Source organism: Cetorhinus maximus, chromosome 12 (genome assembly GCF_964194155.1).
Source record: "Cetorhinus maximus chromosome 12, sCetMax3.hap1.1, whole genome shotgun sequence".
NCBI lineage: Eukaryota > Metazoa > Chordata > Chondrichthyes > Lamniformes > Cetorhinidae > Cetorhinus > Cetorhinus maximus.
The window spans coordinates 60,869,577-60,892,209 of NC_135890.1; the positions used below are offsets into that span (position 1 = coordinate 60,869,577).

The window sequence follows — 22,633 nt, forward strand, 5'->3', positions numbered from 1 at the left end:
CCCAGTACAGCCCTCACCCTGCAGCCTCTTCCCTTGCCTGTGGCCACTCCTCCCCCTTCTCCAAGCAAGCCTTAACCCTGCAACCATTGAAAAGCCACCCCCATATGTCAGATCTGTAGGTCGAGACCTGCCGTGAGCCCCTCTAAAATTGATGATGTGCTGTCTGTGAAGCCTGGCGCTGATGACTGTGAGTGCTGACCGAAGCAAGGTAGGCAAACAAACCCGAGCGAAGTGCAGCCTGCCAGGTGTACAATACATATGTGCTGTTGTGAAACACATCAGCGTGTTTTCCCACTGACGTGGGCGCACGATCCAGCTGATGTGTTACAGTGAGGTTTCCAACATCCGATGGTGGGAAACGGGGCCCACCATTAGCGGGCTGAATGGACGATCGCAAACTGGTTTCATGCCGTCGTGAAACCGATCGCGCCATATTGTCTGCTCATGCCACTTAACGTGCCTAACACTGGTGGGCATGGCAAATCCTGGCCATTGACTTATTTCAAGGTGCATTTTCCACTTGTTTCTTGTTAAGCCAATCGCACCATGATGTGCTTTGCATGCACCAAGCTTGCTGTGACCAGTTTTTATCCATTATAAAGATTAGGCCAGTAATAGTATCAAAGAGTATTTGTTGTAGAGAATAGTTTCCCTTAGCCTCTCCTGGGCATTGATTTTGGTAAATGTGAATGTGGTTGTAGCATGTTAACCCAAGAAATCTCACTCTGCAATAACGTACGTATTCCAAATTCTCAACAGGAAAATGATGTCCTGGGACTGCAGAAATCCAAAATGATTGAGCACAATGGTCAGTTGGAAACTGCAAGGCGGGATCAGGTAGGTGTTGCTTGGGCTTTGCAGGGCAACAGTCGATGCGTTCAAAGTGGACTTTTATTGTTGTGTAAATTTTTATATTCAAGGGAATCAAATTAAATTTTGAAATGCATGGAATAACATCATGTTCATAAATCATTGAAGGTGGCAGGACAGGTTGAGATAACAGTTAAAGGATGTGGCATCCTGGGCTTTATTCATAGGGGCAGAGAGTATAAAAGCAAAGAAGTTATGTTAAACTTGCATAGAATACTGGTTTGGACGCAACTGGAGTATTACGTTCAGTTCTGGGTGCCACATTTCAGGGGAGATATGAAGACATTGGAGAAAGTGCAGAAATGATTCATGAGAATGGTCCCAGGGATGAGGAACTTCAGTTATGAGGATAGTTTGGCAAAATTGGAGCTGTTGTCTTGGAGAAGAACGGGTTGAGAGGAGATTTGTTAAAGTTGTTCAAAATTGAGGGGTCTGGACAGAGTAGATCGACAGAAACTTCCCATTAGTGGAAGGATTGAGAGCAAGAGGACACACATTTAACATAATTGGCAAAAGGAGCAATGGAGATATAAAGAGAAACTTCGTCTTGCAGCGAGTGGTTGGGATCTTGAATGCACGGTCTGGGAATGTGGTGGACGCTGGTTCAATTGAGGCATTCAAGAGGGAAGTGGATTGTTATCTCAAAATGAAGAATGTGCAGGCCTATGAGGAGAAGGCGGAAGAGTGGCAGTCGGTAAATTGCTTCTACAGAGAGTTGGCATAGACACGATGGGTGAATGGCCTCCTCCTATGTTGTAAAATTCTGTGATTTTGTGAAGCTGACCCTTAGAACTAAGCAGAAGGTTTATAAGGACTGTGTTCTCAGTACTTTGTTCTATGGCTGTGAAAGATGGATGACTTACAGCTATCAAGAAAAGAAGCTCAACAATTTCAATCTTCGCTGTCTGCAGCGCATAATGAGCATATCCTGGCAGGACAAAATCATCAATGTGGCAGTTGTCTCAAAGGCAGAGCTCTCAAGTTTGTTAAAGGTCATCAAGCAGAGGTGGCTTCAGTGGATCAGGCACACTTTCAGGATGGAAGATGGGCTTTCTGTACGGTGGGGTAGCTGGAGCCAGACAACCAGTAGGATGCCCGAAGCTCCACTGCAAGGATGCTTGCAAGTATGATATGAAGGCTCGAGACATCTATTACCACTCCTGGGAGTCGCTAGCTGATGACAGAGGAAAATGGCAACACCTCCTGTAGATTGGTGTGCATCACCACGATGACCAGTGGCTGCAATGGCTTTGCAACCGACACCAAAGCCAAAAACAACAACCCACAATGACACTTGAGCAGCTTCGTGTGTGGCACTTGTTCCAGAACTACCCCTTAAGGATTGGCCGCTCTTGCCATCAGCAATGGTGTGCCATATGAAGACACCCCATCCGAAATGGATTTGTTTGCTGTGTGTTCGTCAACTTTCAAAGCTGGGTGGATGCTGAAGTGATTATTTTCTGTGGCTAGAAAATTTACTTGTCATCTTTTCTGTTTTCTAAACCGTTCCTAAATAACTGGAATAATGGAGCAATATGTTTCAAAGACTTTGAACAATGGAAATACTTCATTATTAAGGGCCATTAAATAGGGTTTTATTTCCAATTTAAAAACCTATTTTACGGTCTCATTTTAACATAACCAAGGAGACAGAGTGGACGAATTGGTCTTAAAAAAATAACCTAAGTAAATTGAAGGAAATATGTGGAATCCAGTTTTATTTGGAGTGTCGCTAGAGGCCAACAAAACAAGTATGGCACTTTCCTTAAAAAGACACATTAAGCTGCATGGTTCAGTCGTAGCACTCTTGTGGATGGATTTAAAGCTCACTCCTGGATTGATATTTACACTTCATTGCAGTGTTGAGGGAGTGCTACACCATTGAAGATGCTGTTTTAGATGAGATACTTGTGGTACATGGCAGTGTGTTAGAACAAAGAGACTTGCTAGTGCATTTTAGAGAGCAGCTACGAGCCAATTATGTTGATGTGGGACTGAAGTCAAGTATAGGCCAGACTAGGTAAACATGGCAGGTCTCCTTCCCTACAGGACATTTGTGAATCAGCTATTTTTTTTTCCGCGTCAAGCTTTGTGTTGACTTCTGAATTCAAATTCTCAGGCTACCACAGTGGGATTTAAACTCTGGGTTATTGTCCAGACCTCTGCTAGTCCAATAATATAACCACTTACCCAGTTGTGAATTTTGTGATCACGTTGAACTCAGCAAGTATCAGCAAAAATAAGATATTTTTCTAGTGAAAGTATTAAGACAATTGTTTTTCATTGATCTACCAACTGGGAAATAATCTAAAAATTATGATGGAAGCTGGTGTAAAAAAAAATCTCTCTCGGGGACACTTAAAATCGAAGAGGATAATATACCTGACTTGCCAGGGAAATTAATAATGAATCAAGATCTAGTCAAGAAAAAAGTATTGGAAAAAATAAGGCCACAAAAAACTGAGGAATCTACAGGGCCAATGTTTTTCACCTCTGGATTTAACATAACATAATAGGGGTAGGAGTGGACCAGCCTTTTGAGCCTCCTATGCCTTTCAATGGGACCATGGCTGATCTACCTCATGACACCTTCCTGCAGTACCCCCATACCCCATGATTCTATTAGTAGCCAAAAATCTATCGATCTCTTGAAAAGTAGGTGCTGACTCTGCCCAATCATATTATGCTTTTCTAAGTGCCTTGTTATGTCCCTGACAATGTTCTAAAATCCACAGTTCCTTCGGGTAGAGGATTCCAAAAATTTGCAGCCTTTTGAGTGAATTTTATTTTCTTCATTTCAGCCCTTTATTCAGGAACTGTGACCTCCTTGTTCCAGACTTGCTAGCCAGGGAAACATCTTTCCAGCATCTACTCCGTCAGATCCCTAAGAATTTTATATATTTCAAAAAGATCACCTCTTGTTCTAAAATCGAGGGAATATAGGCCAAGCCTACTCCATCTCTCTTCATGGGGCCATTCTCTCATTCCAGGATCAGCCTAGTGAACCTCTATTGCACACCCTCTCAAGAAAGTATACCCTTCCTTACTTAAGGAGACCCAAATTGCACATAGTACTCCAACTATGTAGTCTTGTAAAGCCCTATACAATTGTAGTAAGACTATATTACTCTTTTAGTCCAAGCCCTTTGTAATAAAGGCTAACCTGCCATTTGTTTTCTTAATTGTTTGCTATACCTGCATGTTAACTATCAGTGATTTTTGTCAGTGGCAGCCAAATTTCCCTGAATATCAACATTTCCCATTCTCCCATCATTTTAAAAAAAATTCTGCTTGTTTATTTTTCCTTCCAAAGTAAATAACTTACATGTTTCCACTTTATATATCATCTGTCATATTCTTTTCCATTACTTAACCTGTTTAATCCTTTTGCAGCCTCTTTGTATCCTCATCACAGCTTACTTTCCTACTTAACCCTGTGTTGCCAACAAATTAGGATATGTTACATCAATCCCCTCACCTAAGTCATTGATAATGATTGTAAATAGCTGAGGCCCAGGCACTGATCCTCTTGGTACTCCACCAGTTTATTTAAAAAAAAATTTCTTTTATGGGATGTGGGCATCGCTGGCAAGGCCAGAATTTGTTGCCCGTCCATAATTGCCCTTGAACTAAGTGGCTTGCTAGGCCATTTCAGAGGGCAGTTAAGGGTCAACCACATTGCTGTGGGTCTGGGGTCACATGTAGGCCAGACCAAGTTAAGGATGGCAGATTTCCTTGCCTAAAGGGCTTTAGTGAACCAAATGGGTTTTTTACAACAATCAATGATAGCTTCATGGTCACCATTACTGAGACTAGCTTTTAATTCCATGAATTGAATTTAAATTCCACCAGCTGCCATGGTGGCATTTGAAACCATGTCCCCTTGCCTGGGCATCTTGATTACTAGTCCTGTGACAACCTTAGCTACCCCTAACCAACCCCTAACCTCCTACCCCTTGTATATTTCCGATGCCTAGATGATACGTTTGCTACATTTGAATCGGCAGCTGCATGTATGAATTTTCTTAAACACCTTTAATGTGCTCCATCTCGCACTCAAATTCACCTTTGAAATGAAGCAGGCTAATGATCACACTTTCCTCAACATACTAGTTGAGAAATCCGCCAATGTATTTTCTTCTTTCTACCACAAGCCTACTTTGGTCAATATATGCGTTGGGGTTCCTACAGTTCCATGAACTATAAGATTAGCCTCATCAGCAATATTGTGAATAAGGCCTGAGCCATTTGCATGCTGTGCAAGCTTGACGCCAAAATGGGGTGCATCAAAGTTATCCTGCAGGATAATGGCTACCACAATCAGACCGTTGCTCGCAATGTGTCTTGCGTAATCAGGAATGGGCCTCAGGATATCACTTTTGCACCTGCAAAGTGTCCCATCTACCTGAAATTATCTTGGAAGGGTAAGGTATCTTAAAAATTTGAGCAATAGGTGAAACTAGCAGTTTCATGCTGCCATTATACAGTAGCAACATGAATAGTATTCTCCACTAACAGGCTGTTGCTGTCAAGACAAAAAGACTTTTTGCCTACCACACAAATAAATAATGTGCTGTGTGAATTTCAGTGCCTGTACAATGCCAGGTACGTTGTCTGTATGTCCCAACGTCTGGCAGATTGTATCAACCAGCTCATCTCTTTGGCTGTCTGCAGAATACTGATAGTACTCAACCAACCTGTGCTTGCAAAACTCAGACTATAATGTCTAATATTAGATGTGATTCCACGAATGTAGCACCTGCTGAACAATGCCAGGTGTGCTAAGAATTGCACTGTTATGGATAGGAGCTAGAGACAGTGAAACTGCACCGATTTCCTCTTACCACCTATCCGTAAACAGAAGATGTTTTCTATTTGTCTTTTAAAGACTTAAGTGGTGGCGTGTTTTCCCAAACCCTCTGATTTCGTTTTATTCAATCATGGGAAGTGGGTATCGCTGGCTTGACCAGCAATTATTGCACATCCCTAATTGTCCTCGAGAAGGTGGTGGTGAGCTACTTTCTTGAATCTGTGCAGTCAGCGTGGTACAGGCGCACCTACAGTGCTGTTAGGGAGGGAGTTCCAGGATTTTGACCCAGCGACAGTGAAGGAACAGCAATATATTTCCAAGTCAGGATGGTGAGTGCCTTGGAGGGGAACTTCTGGGTGGTGGTGTTCCCATGTGTCTGCTGCCCTTGTCCTTCTAGATGGTAACGGTCATAGGTTTGGAAGGTGCTGTCTAGGAAACTTTGGTGAGTTTCTGCAGTGCATCTCGTAGATGGTACACACTGCTGCTACTGTGCATCAGTGGTGGAAAGAGTGAATGTTTGTAAGTGGGGTGCCAATCAAATGGGCTGCTTTGCCTTGGATGGTGTCAAGCTTCGAGTGTTGCTGGAGCTACACTCATCCAGGCAAGTGGAGAGTATTCCACCACACTCCTGACTTGTAGGGTTCGACAGGCTTTGGGGAGTCAGCAGGTGAGTTAGTCGCTGCGGGATTCCGAGCCTGTGACCTGCTTTTGTAGACACAGTATTTATATAGCTAGTCCAGCTCAGTTTCTGGTCAATGGTAACGTCTAGGATGTTGATAGTGGGGCATTCAGTGATGGCCATGTAATTGAATGTCAAGGGGTGATGGTTAGATTTTCTCTTGTCGGAGGTGGTCGTTGCCCGGCACTTGTGTGGCGCGAATGTTACTTGCCATTTGTCTGCTCAAGCCTGGATATTGTCCAGGTTTTGCTGCATTTGGACATGGACTGCTTCAGGACCTGAGGAGCCACGAATAGTGCTGAACATTGTGTAATTATCTGTGAACATCCTCACGTCTGACCTTATGGAAGGAAGGTCATTGATAAAGCAGTTGAAGATGGTTGGGTTGAGGACATTACCCTGAGGAACTCCTGCAGTGATGTCCTGGAGCTGAGCTGATTGACCTCCAACAACCACAGCCATCTTCCTGTGTGCTAGGTATAACTCCAACCAGTGAAGAGTTTTCCCCCTGATTCCCATTGACTCCAGTTTTGCCAGGGCTTCTTGATGTCACACTCTGTCAAATGCTGCCTTAATATCAAGAGCAGTCACTCTCAACTCACCTTGAGTTCAGCCCTTTTATCCATGTTTGAATCAAGGCTGTAATGAGGCCAGAAGCTGAGTGGCCCTGGTGGAACCCATATTGTGATATTGAGCAGGTTATTGCTAAGCAAGTGCCACTTGATAGCATTGTTGATGACCCCTTGATGATGGAGAGCAGGCTAATAGGGCAGTAATTGGCCGGGTTGAATCTGCCCTGCTTTTTGTGTACAGGACATATCTGGGCAATTTTCCACATAGCCGGGTAGATGCCAGTGTTGCAGCTGTACTGGAACAGCTTGGCTAGGGGCGCAGCAAGTTCTGCAGCACAAGTCTTCAGTACTATTGCCAGAATATTGTCAAGGCCCATAGCCTTTGCAATATCCAGTGCCTTCAGCCGGAGTGAATCAAATTGGCTGAAGACTGGCATCTGTGATGCTGGGGACCTCCAGAGGAGGCCAAGGTGGACCATCCACTTGGCACTTCTGGCCGAAGATTGTTGCGAATGCGTCAGCCTTATCTTTTGCACTGATGTGCTGTGCTCTTCCATCATTGGGGATGGGGATATTTATGGAGCCGCCGCCTCCAGTGAGTTGTTTACTTGCCCACCATCGTTCATGACTGGATGTGACAGGACTGGAAAGCTTAGATCTGATCCGTTGGTTGTGGGATCGCTTAGCTGTGTCTATCACTTGCTGCTTATGCTATTTGGCACACAAGTAGTCCTGTGTTGTAACTTCACCAGGCTGACACCTCATTTTTAGGTATGCCTGGTGCTGCTCCTGGCATGCCCTCCTGTACTCTTCATTGAACCAGGGTTGATCCCCTGGCTTGGTGGTAATGGTAGAGTGGGGGATATGCCAGGCCCTGAAGTTACAGATTGTGGTTGAGTACAATTTTGCTGCTGCTAATGGCCCACAGCGTGTCAAGGATGCCCAGTCTTAAGTTGCTAGAAATGTTTGAAATCTATCCCATTTGGCATGGTGGTAGTGCCACACAACATGATGGTATCCTGAATGTGAAGATGGTATTTTGTCTCCACAAGGACTGTGCGGTGGCCACTTCTATCGCTACTGACTGTCATGGGCAGATGTATCTGCAACAGGCAGGTTGGTGAGGATGAGGTCAGTATGCTTTTCCCTCTTGTTGGTTCCCTCACCACCTGCTGCAGACCCAGCCTAGCAGCTATGTCCTTTAGGACTCGGCCAGCTCAGTCTGTGGTGCTGCTACCGAGCCACTCTTAGTGATGGATGCTGAAGTCCCCCAACAGAGTACATTCTGCGTCCTTGCCACCCTCAGTGCTCCCTCCCTACATGAAGGAGCACTGGTTCATCAGCTGAAGGTGGGGTGGGGAGGGGGGTGGTGGGGGGGGGTTGTGTGCGTGCGTGGGGTGTTGGTGGTGGTACGTGTTAATCAGCAGGAGGTTTCCTTGCCCATGTTTGACTTGATGCCATGAGGCTTTATGGGGTCCAGAGTCGATGTTGAGGACTCCCAGGGCAAGTCCCTCCCGATTGTATACCACTATGTCTGGGACATGATCTTGTATGACTGTGGCAGGCTGTTGCTTGACTAGCCTGAGACACAGGACCCCAGATGTTAGTAAGGAGGACTTTGCAGGGTCGACGGGGATGGTTTTGCCATTGTCGTTCTGGTGCTTGGGTTGATGCCGGGTGATGCATCTGGTTTCATTCCTTTTTATTGGCTTTGTACCGTTTTGATACAACTGAGTGGCTTGCTAGGCTATTTCAGAGGGCATTTAACAGTCAACCACATTACTGTGGATCTGGAGTCACATGTGGGCCAGACCAGGTGAGGACGGCAGATTCCTTCCCTAAAGGGCATTACTGAACTAGAGGGGTTTTTACAACAATCGACAATGGTTTTATGGTCATCATTTTTACTTTTAATTCCAGATTTTTATTGAATTCAAACTCCACCATCTGTCATGTAGGGATTCGAACCCTGGGTTTCTCGATTACCAGTCCAGTGACAATAGCACTATGCCATTGCCTCCCTATATGAATCTGTTAGTAACCACCTAGGCATAGTGAGGTGTGACATTCCAGAAACTCAGAGAAGAATTCTTTTGTCCCTAACTCCTGGGGATAGCTCCCAGGCAAAGGGCCAACTCTGTGATCAGGTGACTTGTAGTAGCCATCTTAATTGTTCAACTTTTTAAAAAAATAGCAATAAGGATTAAGGTTTGAACATAGTGTTGGATTCCTTTTCATGTCGTAGGAACCCAACGACACAATCAACTTAAGATTATCAGTTGGGCTTACAATGTAGGTCACTTATGCTTGCTAGAGGCTACATATATTCATATACAAGGACCTTGTCCCCTGCAGGCAAAAGGAATATCCAGGCATTGTGCCTTTTTAAAATTAAACTATATGGTTGCCTGGTTCATTCTCCATATCAATGCCTTGATGTGTGTAAGAGGAAACGCTGCAACAGCATGTCTCTCTTTCAACAATACTCAAGTTCTGTACTGCCATGTGACTAAATGATCCATTTATTCTGCCTTCTGTCCATTCACCAATCCTTAGCCATGTTAATATATTACCCTTAATCCAATGAGCCATAACTATGTGTAATAATCTGTTGTGGTGGCATCTTATTGAATGCTTTTTGAAAAGCGAAATGCGCTGTTTCCCCTTATCCATGCTACTAGTTGCAGCCCCCCAAAAAAAACTCTACTAGATTTGTCAAACATGATTTCCCTTTGGGAAGCATCAGCACAAACTTACCAAAGTGCCTTGTTACCATGTCTCTAAGAATATGCTAGTATTTTCCCTACTACTGATTTCAGGCCAACTTCCCTGTAATCTCCTCTGTGTCTCATTTCTTAAATAATGCACTGCGTTTTCTATTTTCCAATTCTATAAATTCTGGAAATTTAAGACAATTCATTCACTATCTCTGCAGCTACCTCTTTTAAAACTCTAGAATGTAAACCATTGGGTCCAGAGGGTTTGACAGCTTTTAGTCCCATTAACTTCTCCAGGACTAATTCTTTACTATTTTCTTTAAAATTCCTCATTCTCACTGTTTCCAGAGCATGTTTTGCGTTTTCTATCGTGAAAACAAATGATTTAAAAGGAAGTAGGTGAAGAAATTGGAGGTGCATCAGACACAATTCAAAGCGTGTGCGATTCAGAAATGTCTCTTTAGACTGGAAATTTGCAGATGTAATTTCATTATTTTTAAAGGGTGAGAGAGAAAGAAATCAGTGAACTTTTGACCTGTTAGTCTAACATCTCTTGTGGGAAGTTATTGGAATGTATAATTAAGGACAGAGTGACTGGGCACTCAGCAATTTGAGCTGATTGCAGAGAGCTTAAAATGGATTTGTAAAGGGATGGTTGTGTCTAATGAAGCAAATCGAATTTTTTGAGAAAGTGACTCAAGTTATAAGCAGGGTAATGTCTCAATGTACTGTTTTTGGACTTCCAGAACACATTCAGTAAGGTTCCACAGAACAGACTGTTACCTAAAATTAAGGTTCATAAAATAGAGGGGAAACTACTGACCTGGTTAGGAGATTGTTTAGGTGGTCGAAAACAGCAGGGACAATAGGTTTGCACTCGAATTGGAGGGAAGTGATTAATGGTGTCCCAAAAGAATCTGTGCTGAGGCCTCAACTATTTACACTATTAATAACTTGCATAACACAGTAGTGAGACTTTTATTAAAGCCAAATACTGCAGATGCTGTAAATCTGAAATAAAAACAAAATGCTGGTACACTCAGCAAGCCTGGATCAGCATCTCTGCATCTGTGGAGAGAAAAACAGAGTTAACGTTTCAAGTCCATATGACTCTTCTTCAGAGCTGCTTTTTATCCAAGATTGCCGATGGCACAAAAGATTGGTGGTTTTTTATTTATTCGTTCATGGGATGTGGGCATTGCTGGCCAGTATTTATTGCCCATCCCTAATTGCCCTTATTCAAAGGGTAGTTTACCCTCATTAACCACATTGCTGTGGGTCTGGAGTCGCATCTAGGCCAGACCAGGTAAGGACGGCAGATTTCCTTCCCTAAAGGGCATTAGTGAATCAGATGGGTTTTTTACAACGATGAAAGCAAAATACTGCGGATGCTGGAAATCTGAAACAAAAAACAAAAATTGCTGGAAAAATTCAGCAGGCCTGACAGCGTCTGTGGAGAGAAAGACCACGTTTCAAGTCCGTATGATTCTTCTTCAGAACTGTTTATTACAGCAATGGCTTTATGGTCATCATCAGACCTTTAGTTCAGATTTCACCATCTGGTGATTTGAACCCAGGTCCCCAGAACATTACCCTGGAATATCAGTCCAGTGACAATACCACTATGCCACCACTTCCCCAGAATAGTCAGTAGTGTAGTTGGAAGCATAACGTTACAAAGAGATTGATAGGCAAAACTGTGGTAGATGGATTTCAGTGCAGGCAAGTGTGAAGTCATTCATTTTTACTAAAGAATACATCTGAATATTAAAATGTGAAACTGTTGAGGCCCAAAGATATTTAGGTGGCTGTACACAAATGTAAATAAGGTACAAAAACAATCTAAAAAGCTAATGAAATGTTGACCTTTGTATTTAGAAGTCAAGAGTGTAAAAGGGATGAAGTTCTGTTACAGCTAAACAAAGTCCGGGATAGATCCTATCTAGAGGACTGAGTACAGTTATGGGCACCACACTTTAGAAAGGACTTATACAGTGCAGATTCACCAACATGAACTCCAAGGGTTTGATTGAGGTGAGACTACATGAATTAGGCTTGTATTCCCTAGAATGTAGACAGTTGAAGGGGATTTGATTGAAGCTTTTAGAATTTTGAGACGAATTGAGAGGGTAGATAAGATTTTTTTTCTGCTGGTGGTGGGTCTAGGCTTAGGGGAAATAACCTTAAAATCAGAGCCTGGTTATTTTAGAGAGAAGTTAGGAAATACTTTTTTCACAAAGTGTGGTAAAATTTTGGAAGGCTCTACCCCAATTAATAATTTTAAATGAGACTGATCAGATTTTGTTTCCCAAAGATATAAAAATACAGAGCCAAGGTGGTGAGCCAAGCTATGATCTCTCATTGAGTTCAGTAACAGGCTGTAGAGGTTGAATGGTTAACAGCTGTTCCTATGTTCCTTATCTATTGTGATCCTATTTGCTGTAAATATATTTAGCTTGAAATGTATTCATATCCTTAGCTGGATTTATTATCCTTTTTAAAAATACTTTTAAAAAAAACTGTTAGGACTGAAATGAATACAGATCTTTAACCCATAATATGACCAGCCTTGTTTAGTATTCAAGATGTATAGCTTTGTCCAGAACCTCAATACAGTCGACTATGTAGCTTGCATGAATATTGTAAATACTGAAAAAGAAAAATAGATAAAACCATGAATGTTAGTATAAATGAATATAATGAAACATGTTTTTGTTTTTATTTCGAAATATCGCTTCAGTTCTCAAAGGCTTTAAATGTTTCTCTTTTAAGATGTTAATTTGTTCATGGTTTCAATATGTTTACAAAGTTAAACTCTTCTGTTGCTGATTGTGGGACCTTGGGGACACCTCTAACATCTTCCATGGTGAAAACACCTGATGTATGTGAAAGAAAAGGAAGAGAATTTCCGTTTCCTCAGGAATCTCCAGAGCAGGAGACCTCTACATCTGGTGAGCAGTCACTGATCTATATTTGTACTAGTTCCAAAAGGCATGACTGGATGGATTGAATGGCCTATTTCTGTGCTATATGTTCTATGAATTTAATAGGCACAGAGTATAAAGGTATACCAGGGAGATTGAAAGAGCGAAATTGATTTTTTGAAAACCGAACAATTTTAGTTTGATGAGAAGATTTTAATGCACTTTTACATAAGGCCTGCTTATGTATGGTTCACTCTTTTAAACTGTGATCTACTTAAAAACTGAGAGTTTTGTGTGGTTTCCCTTCACGTCTTAATATAACTTGCGTTTCAAAAATCTTGCCTTAATCCAAATCACAATGGACCTAACTTGCAGCTTAATCCACACAGCAGCACTCATAGTTTTCACTGCTGTTTTTCGGTTGTTAACAACATCGACGCTGTGCAATCAATGTAGCAGCCTGTAATTTATTTAAAGGTTTCAATGTCAGTAGAAGTGACACTTGTCCTATAATCTTCCCTGTTGTAAATCAAAACATAGGATCAAAGAGACCATATGGCCTATTGGGTTTTAAAGATTCCATTAATCCACCTCCCTGCTCTTTTGCCACATATATAACTGAAAAAGGGCATCCCTCCAAGGTCATCTCATCCATGAGATGTACATCCTACTTCAGGGATCGGCAATCTGCAGTACCGGAGCCCTGTGTGGCTTCTTTAACATCCGTTTGCAGCTCCTGTTTAGTGTTGTTTATACTAACAATTTGTAAAGATTTGGTAACATTTAGGAATCAATGTTTCTGCTCCTATGGGACTATTTTGCATATCATTGTACATTAAGACCCTGTTTGATGATGTTTCACTTTAACACTGTCACTTAATGGTCCTGTATTTTCGTTTAGCATTGCGCGATTCATTTTAACGTTGTTTTGCACCAGTCTGACAGAGGGCTGCGTGACTCGATCAGCGCCATTTTGGAGGGGCCTCTCCCACTCCCTAACCCACCATATTGCTGCCGACCCGCCGACTTGAGATGTCTCCCACTCCCTAACCCATCCTCTTACTACTGGCCCTCCGAATTGTGGCCTCCCTGTTCCCTGACTCTCCTGCTCATCACTTCCCTCTACTGGACCCTTGCTGTGAGTGTGGGCTCTGGAAATGAGAGGCAGGACAAACAGCTTAGAGTTGCAGGAGCTTCACCCCTTTTTGATCAGAGATCTCCTGGTTAACAGTTCCTTGATCCTGACAATGAGTCAATTTACTCAACAATGGATTGAATACCTTTGGGACACCAGGCTGGGACACAACTCTTCTCTAGTGCAGTAAAACCAGCAGGGTAGAGACCTTGCTTACTTTACCTCCACTCGCTCTGCTCATGAACCACTTCTGGTGGCTTTCAGACCTCGGAGAGGCTGAAAAGAGAGATTTCCGATCAAAAATAGGTCAAGCTGATCACAAACTACTTGAAGAGAACTTATCTCCTGCAATTTGATGCTGTTCCTCCTGCGTCTCACCGCTCATGTCCAGAGCCCTTGCTCACGGCGAGGGTTCAGGACAGGGAAGTGACGAGCGGGAGAGTTAGAGAGCAGGAGGTTCAGGGGTGAGTCAGAGAGCAGCACAGGCTGCACGTCAGAAGGTTGGCAAGAGGAAGGGTCTACAGTGTCTAAGAGGGTCAAGAGAGTGGGATGTGTGGTGAGCAGGGTTGGCAGCGAGCAGGAGGTTCTGTATGTCGGGAAGTTACCACATTATTTAAATATTTTTACACTTATTTTAAACGTTATTTTATCTACCGATATAGGAATTTAGCAATGTAAAGTATTTCAACTTAAAGATATAATGTTTTCATGGTTTTCTTTTGGTGAGGAAGATCCTACAGAACCTAACTACAGCTTTTACTTCATTTTTTTTGGGGAAAACATGATTTACTTAAAGTCGTTTCACTTAAAGTCGCCATTTTCAGGAACACAATTACAACATTAAGTGAGGACTTAGTGTACCTCAATTCGAAGGTGATGCCTACTCAGAGTTGCGAGTTTCTGCCATGGGCCTTCCTGTGACTGAACAGGCCAATTCTTGATCCTCAGATCTTCAGGCACATGCGGCAGGATGTCCAACAAGGTAGTGAGGTCCAAAGTGCAGGATTTGCTTCCTTTTCTTTCCTTCTCTGTCACCGCTCTGCCTCATCATTGAGACGTTTTGACTCAAAGCGTATTGGAGCTTGATGGACAGGTCGTCGTCATTTTGAACCATTGGAGCAAGCTCCTAGTCATTAATGTAATGCTGCTGAACTTCGAGGAGAGTTTCAGAGTGTCTTTGAAGCATTTTCTTTGTCCTCCCCTGGTACATTGGCCATTTGAGAATTGAGATAACCAAAAAGGTTATGTCCACCTATCACTGGCCCTTTACCTAGCTCTTCTTGTCCCAACCTCCCCCTCCCCCTTAAACCAGCTTATATTTCACCCCTTTCCTATTTTTACTTAGTTCTGTTGAAGGGTCATGAGCACTCGAAACATCAACTGTGCTCTTCTCCACCGATGCTACCAGACCTGCTGAGTTTTTCCAGGTATTTTTGTTTTTGTTTTGTTTTGGATTTCCAGCATCCGCAGTTCTTTGCTTTTATCTTTGGTAGAATTATCTAGTTAGTCTCACTCCCCTGTACTTCCCCCATAGCTCTCACTTTTTTTCCTTTCAAGTATTTATCCAATTCCCTTTTGAAAGTTACCATTGAATCTGCTTTCACCATCCTGTCATGTAGTGCATTCCAGATAATAACTCACTATGTGGAGACATCTGAGTTCTTCCCAGATGCTGTAGTCTGTCTGCATAACTGAAGTCCCTCATCCCTGGTACCATTCTAATAAACATCTGCACCCTGTCTAAGGCCTTCCTAAAGTGTGGCATCCAGAATTGAATGCACTCCTCCAGCTGGGGCCTAACCAATGCTTCACAAAGGTTTGGCATAATTCTTTGTTTTTGTACTTTAAGCATCTATTAATAAAACCAAGGATTCCAAATGTTTCTTCACAGCCTTCTGAGTTTGTCCTGCCACCTTCAAAACCCCCAGGTGCCTTCTGTTCCTGTACCAGTTTTAAAATTGTACCATTTGATTTGTATTGCCTCTCCTCATTCTCCCAAGCAAAATGTATCACGTCACACTTATTTTTGTTACATTTCATCTGCTATGTGTCTGCGCATTTCACCAGTCTGTTTCCTCCTGAAGTCTGTTACTTTCCTCCTCACCATTTACTACATTTGAGTCTTGTGTGACCTGCAAACTTTGAAATTATGCATTATGTACCCAAGCCCAGACCATTAATATATATCAGAAAGAGTAAATGGTCTTGATGCTAATCAGTGAGGGACACCAATGCATACGCCCAGTAGTTTGGAAAACCAGTCTCTGCTTTCTATCCTTTATCTAATTTTGTATACATGCTGCTACAGTCCACTCAATTTCACAGGCTTCAATCTTGCTAACAAGCCTATGTGTTATTCTGTCAAATGCCATTTGAAAGTCCATAAACATGTCAAGGGCACCATCCTCATCAACCCTCTCCATTAATTCATCAAAGAACTTTAATTCAACCAAGAGTTTGGAAAGTTACCCAAAGGTTAAACTGAAATATATATAAGGATGACAAAGTAAGGACCAAAGCTTTTAATACATTTTGTTTAATAAACTATCAACTAGTTAGACACAATTATATTCCATATGCCGGAGTTTTAATATGTCGCTGCAAAGTGCAAGTTCTGCCACTTGTAAGGAAAATTGTAAAATGTTCAGATCACTGATTGCGTGTGTGCTTGTTCAACAGGTGCTAAGTTGACGATGCCGACATCAGCAGGAATTCCGAAGCTGGCTGACAAAATTGTGGATACTTTTGGAAATGATGGCATTGGGCAACAATTAACATCTGTTCAAATTCAGTTAGTTAGGACCATAATACAAGAAACCTTGGAGGATTACAAGTAAGGAATGTTGAGACTAAAAAATCTTGCAAAAAATCTTTTTAAAAAGACAAACCTATTTTCTTCTGTTTTTCAGAGTTGTTTGGATGAAACCAGAAGTACATTTGTACTATTTATTGTTAGAGACTTGACATTCAGTGTTTTTAAAAAGAAAAGAGATAAAGAAGCTGGTTATTTTAGCTATCGTTCACCTTTTTCTGTTTCACTCTAGAAATGTTTAAAACTCTGCATACTCTGTCAAATTATGGAACTGAAATTCTGAAGTTTCTTTTTATTTAACCCAGAGATGCGTGGCATCGAGACATCGTAAACTTGCAGCTGGAGATGATCAAGCAATTCCAAATCCAACAGGTATTCAACAATAATTGAACTGTTCTGCCCTTTATTTCTAGTGTTATAGCATGTTGAACAGATTAGTTTATCTTAGTAGTACAAGATGCAGTTGGAGGTAATTGCACTAGTGACTGAACTCCCCGCAGTGATTGCTGAGAATGACTATATTGCCCTGTCAGTGGGAAACTGTGAAAATATTCCTAGGGCTGCATGAAACTATCGAAGAGTGCAGGTGATTTCAGCATGCCTCTGTGCAGAACCTTGGTGAAGATCAAACTCTTCAATCTGAAATGGTCCAGAAATGGTGAAGACGGGACTTTGTCACCACAAAGTCTGTGCAGTGGTCACTCCTACCGATACTGTCATGGACAGATGCCTCTGCAGCAGGAAGATTGGTGAGGATGAGGTCAAGTAGGTTTTTCCCTCTTGTTGGTTGCCTCACCACCTGCCACAGACCCAGCCTAGCAGCTATGTCCTTTAGGACTCAGCCAGCTCGGTCAGTCGAGGTGCTACCCAGTCACCCCTGATGATGGGTATTGAAGTCCCTCACCCAGAGTACATTCTGCGCCCTCAGTGCTTCCTCCAAGTGATGTTCAACATGGAACAGTTGATTCATCAGCTGAGGGGGATGGTGCAGCGGGAGGTTTCCTTGCCCATGTTTGATCTGATGCCATGAGACTTCATGTGGTCCGGAGTCGATGTTGAGAACTCCCAGGACAACTCCCAACTGTATATCACCGTGTCGCCACCTCTGCTGGGTCTGTCTTGCTGGTGGAACAGGATATATCCAGGAATGGTGATGGTGGTGTCTAGGACATGTTATGATGTGGCAGGCAGCACTTGCTACACTGACCAACTCCACAAGGGAAACTTGGCCACGCTATCACAACGATTTTGCAATTTGTATTAATTACGAGAAGGCTTGTGCACTGAAGTCAAAGGTAATGAGTCCACTACCACCTTTAGAGATTAAAAGATTAAATTAAAGCGTTTATTAACAAAAGAACAAACTTAAACACACACAAGATTACAGTTACAGAGTATAACAGTTCCCAAAATTTCTACTTAACTAGATTCCCAACTACATACACCCTTTAAGGCAACAGTCCAAATAGGTTCCAAGCTAATAAAGTCATCCACCAAATTACCACAAGCACCCACTGGTCAATGGACTTCCAAAGGTGCTTAACACAATTTCAGTTATTGGAACAGCAAACCTCTGCAGGTTGGCTAGAGGCTTTTTCCCCCAAGTCTGTTTCACACGGTGCAGCTTTCAAGATCTCACACAGCTACACTCTTAGCCTTCCATCCTTCTTTAAATATATTTCTCCCTTTTTGGTCTGTAAATCCCATTGTTTCCACTTGCCTTTAAAAGTTATTTTTCCCAGAATATAAAAATCTTTCATGTTCTCATTATGGCCAGCACTTTTGGGAAAAATCGTTAGAACCTTGCCTTATATATCTTGCCGGTTGTAAAAATCTTATCAGGTCCCTTTGAAAATCAAACACCTTTTCCACTTATCTAAAAATGCAAACTTCATTCACACTGTTATCTGTTGACCTCACCCTAGCTTTACTCATCTCCATTTCAAATGCCTGTTTTACACCTCACTTCTTTAATAATTTAAACCTTATAGTCTAATCGTCTCTGGTTTAATTAAATTAGCCACACATACAGAAACATACACACACACACAAAAGCCTGCTTTAAAATATCCCACAATAATACTGGGAAAAATATGATAGTTTCTTGACAGACATTATCTGTGAGGTATGAATCCGTGAGGATGACTATGTCAGGCTGTTGCTTGACTATCTGTAAGACATCTCTCCCAGTTTTGGCACTAGCCCCCTGACCTTAGTAAGGAGGACTTTGCAGTGTTGGCAGGGCTGAGTTTGCTGATGTCATTTCTGGTGCCTAAGTCAATATCATGTGGCCCATCCGGTTTCATTCCTTTTAGACTTTGTAGTGGGTTGATACAATAGAGTGGCTTGCTAGGCCATTTCAGAGGGCATTTAAGAGTCAACCACATTGCTGTGGGCCTGGAGTCACATGTAGGCCAGACTTATATGAGGGAGTCCAGAAACTGTTGTGCTGGGGCCAAGAGTACGGTAATAGTACTGAAATTGGGTGAATTTGTACAAGACGCTGTACTGGGGGTTCAGCAGTTTCAGACATCAGGTGCTGGGTAATGGTTCTGCTGTTGCCATTTACAGCTCCTCTGAACTTTTACTTTGTTCCATTACTACTTCCTTTTGCCTTGGGTCATCAATCCTTTTGTGATTGTCCTCTGCCCTTTTGTTTTTCTTTTCTTTTGTCCTTTCCTCCCCTTTCTTGGCCTCTGTATTTGACTCCAGCTCTGTTGAAAGGTCATTGACCTGAAAAGTTAACTCTTTCTGTTTGCACAGATGGCCTGCTGAATATTTGCAGCATTTTCTCTTTATTTCAGGCGTTGAACTCAGTTGATCAATGTTGGACTGTTTTACTTTTTAACAGGTGCTTTCTTTGGATTAAATTTGAAGTTACAAATAAATTTCTGGAATGACGACAAGTTAAGTGCTACAGGAGTCGAATTAGTTTTTACTTCGAATTTCCACAAAGGACCATCACTGTTTTATTTTGCCGTCCCACCCTTGCTGTCAGCAACCTTTCTCCATCATGGGATTCCAATCACATTATCTCTCCTATGCAAAGACAGGGATGTTTTCCTAAAGAATGCTTGCCAGCCCACATTAACCAGATTTAATTTTTGCTTAACACAATATTTTAAATATTGTTTACACAATCTTTTAAAAAGCTGAATCTATCTGAAACCCACAAATTGTCTTTTTGCTAATTAAAGCTCTGAATGCAATTTGTGTATGACTTTTGAAGTTGAGCAGAATATGACCCATATTGTAGCATTTCACTTTACCTAAAGAAAGCTGAAATTACAGTTATACAGCCAGAAAATGAAAGACAGTAAGAACAAAAAAAATGACACACGCCACCTTCTCTTCAAAGCTAATGTTCTGAATAATCCTACCAAACAGTTGTGCTGTAGTTTGGGCGAGGCCATCGTACAATTGCCTTCAGTACCTTTGGGTTAGGAAGAGGAAAGATCAAGCAGGTTGCAATCGCTAACCACTGACCCCCCCCCCCCCCCCCCCCCCGGACATCTCGTGTATGCCTGCCTGATGAATGCAGGATTGGATGTGGCTTTGATGGCCTGCACCTATGGTCATTTAACCTGTTGGCACTTGCATGGTAAGGCAATGGAGGATGTCAGTGACTGTGGAACTGCACATTAGCAAGGGATTAATGCCTTGGGAAATGGGGAGAAATACGAACATTAGACTGGTGCAATAGAGAGGGTTTCCTAAGTTTGAGTGATGGGAGCCTTGGTCTGCAGTTGGCTATATTGCGGCTTTGTTGGAACTTGATGTTGCCACGGTAGATAAAATTGAATGATGTATTTGTTCCCCAGCATTGCTTTCATCCATCTTACTGAGCATGGAGTTCAGCCTCCTCCAAATGAACTTAAGGGGAAATGAAGTAGAGAGGCACGGCAAAATATTAGAACGCAGGAACTACAAAGTGAAGTGGAAAATGAAAGGAATGGTACTGAGGGAATAAACTTCATTTTCCAAGAAATCTCAGTTGTTTAAACTATGCTTTACTTTATAACTATATCACTTATCTTAGTCTCTATTTAATTTGTATTTTTGCAGTGGGTTTCTTATGTAAACTTGACTTAAATATCTCATTTTCCTTTCAGAATGAAATCCATGGTTTACTTGAAAAATATTCTGTTAATGAAGCTTTGGTGTCGGAAAATGAGAGATTACGAGAAGAGAATAAAAGACTGCGTGCTACATTTTAACAGTACATTTCTGAACACTCACTGCAGCAAGAGTGTTTCATTCTGATGAGAAGAAGTAATAGCTTCTTGCAGCAAGGAAGGCCCAGATGGTGGACACTGATTTCAACCTGTTTCAAAATAATTAACATGTTAAATGTTTTGTAAAACAGGAAAGTTCCTCATATTAGTCAGCCTTTGTTCTAAAATGAACTAATACCATTCCACTAAAATGGTTGGAATAAAAGCATTGAAGATCTATAACTAGCAGAATTTTCAGAGGCGAAACAGCTGAATTCTGATGGATGTCTAGCTAATCTTCCAAGGAGTATGCTTTAATCAAGGCTCCTACATAATGCGAATGAATAAGGATACCATTGAAATTCAGTATATGAATCAGAATAAAGATTGGATTAGATATGCATTTAGTCAGATTCTGCTGTCCTGGAATTTCTTAAAATAAATTAATGAATGAAAATATCACTCCAGGATAAGGACAGTTCTGAGTAGAGATTGTTTTAGGTGAGGCGTTTTCTACTCTAGATTCTACTTTTATGATTTTATGTTTTTGTCCTACAACAACAATGGCCATATCTGTTCGGATCCTTAAATTGGGATTGCTTGTCAGTGATATCTTTGAGTTTTTCATGTACTTTAAAAACAAGGTAAAACAGTATCTTTTGTATCTGTTTCTGGTATAAGCAGTATTTTCAGGATTCTGGAGAAGTGAAACTAAATTTTAAAATACTGCATCATTGCTGAAAGGATAGTCTTAAGTGCCTTTTTTAAGATCTAGTGGGTATTTGAAGGAAGTAGGTTGATCAGACAGCAGTAAGCCAGTAACTCCAATTTACTGTCCTTGCTTGGCCTGATATTCAACAGTTGTCTAGAATTAAGTAATTGTTTATATGGAACCTTACACACTGTTGTAGCACTTCTATTTTATAAAAGAATTCCGTGTGGATTTGGTTTTTGAATTAACAATTAAATTGCAGTATATTTTTGATGGAAAATATACTATATCAAACATGTTAAGCAATAAATATATCGATAAACTTTTGGTGTATTTTTAAATACTCGAGTGCTGTTAAAATTTTTGCTACTGCAGCAAGGAAAATCATCCCACACGTGATCGATCATTAAAATATTTTGACAAAAGAAAACTTGGATTTAATCGTCACATGCATCTTGGAAGAGTTGAAAGCTACCAAGCAGTGCGTATTTTGTGTTTTTAATATGATATACTGCATTGTTAGGACATTTCAGAGGGAAATTGAGTTTATTACTTGTTGGATGTTTTGATAAAAGCTAATTAAAGCTATTGCGCTCCTATTTTTAACAATCAGTTACCAAATATTTATTTTTCGGAGAGGTTAAGCTATAGGTTATTATAGTAAGAACATTATGCATTTAAACATATCCAAAGCTGTATAAAATATTTAAAATTGGAGAGGCTAAGAAAAACAGTTTTTAAACAAGATGGAAAATTTGAACATTAGTCATGTTCTCTGAAATGAATTGCTGTATTTTTAGTCTGAGATTTGTATCCTGGCTGTTCAGAAACTTAGTTCAGTACTCAGCCGGACATTGGCAGAAATTAAAACTGATGAAGTGAAAATTTTGTAGAGCCTGAGAAATTTTTGCTGCATTTTATTTCAGATGCTGAATGTTCCACTTGCGGCGGAGTCAAGAACTAGGCGCACCGTTCAAAAGCTAGGGGTCACCCATTTAAGACTGAGATAAGGATAAGTTTTTTCTCAAACAAAAGCAGAAAATGCTGGAAAAACTCAGCAGATCTAACAGCATCTGTGGAGAGAAAAACAGAATTAACGTTTCGAGTCCGGATGACTCTTCAGATCTTTTCCTCTGAGGTTTGAGTCTTTGGAATTCTCTTCTCCAGAGAGCAGTGGAGGCTGGGTCA

General features: G+C 41.5%; 1 protein-coding gene across 3 annotated transcripts in view; it reads left to right on the forward strand.

Moving 5' to 3' along the window:
- nedd1 (NEDD1 gamma-tubulin ring complex targeting factor) overlaps positions 1–22,330 on the forward strand; it is a 57,865-nt gene extending 35,535 nt beyond the window's left edge. For all 3 annotated transcript variants that reach the window (XM_078553737.1, XM_078553739.1, XM_078553738.1), the window contains exons 12-16: positions 760–837; positions 12,458–12,599; positions 16,387–16,540; positions 16,825–16,891; positions 20,632–22,330. In XM_078553737.1, the coding sequence (XP_078409863.1) occupies positions 760–837; positions 12,458–12,599; positions 16,387–16,540; positions 16,825–16,891; positions 20,632–20,736 (546 nt within the window). In that variant the 3' untranslated portion in view covers positions 20,737–22,330. The remainder of the gene's footprint in view (positions 1–759; positions 838–12,457; positions 12,600–16,386; positions 16,541–16,824; positions 16,892–20,631) is intronic.
- Positions 22,331–22,633: the final 303 nt, after the last annotated feature.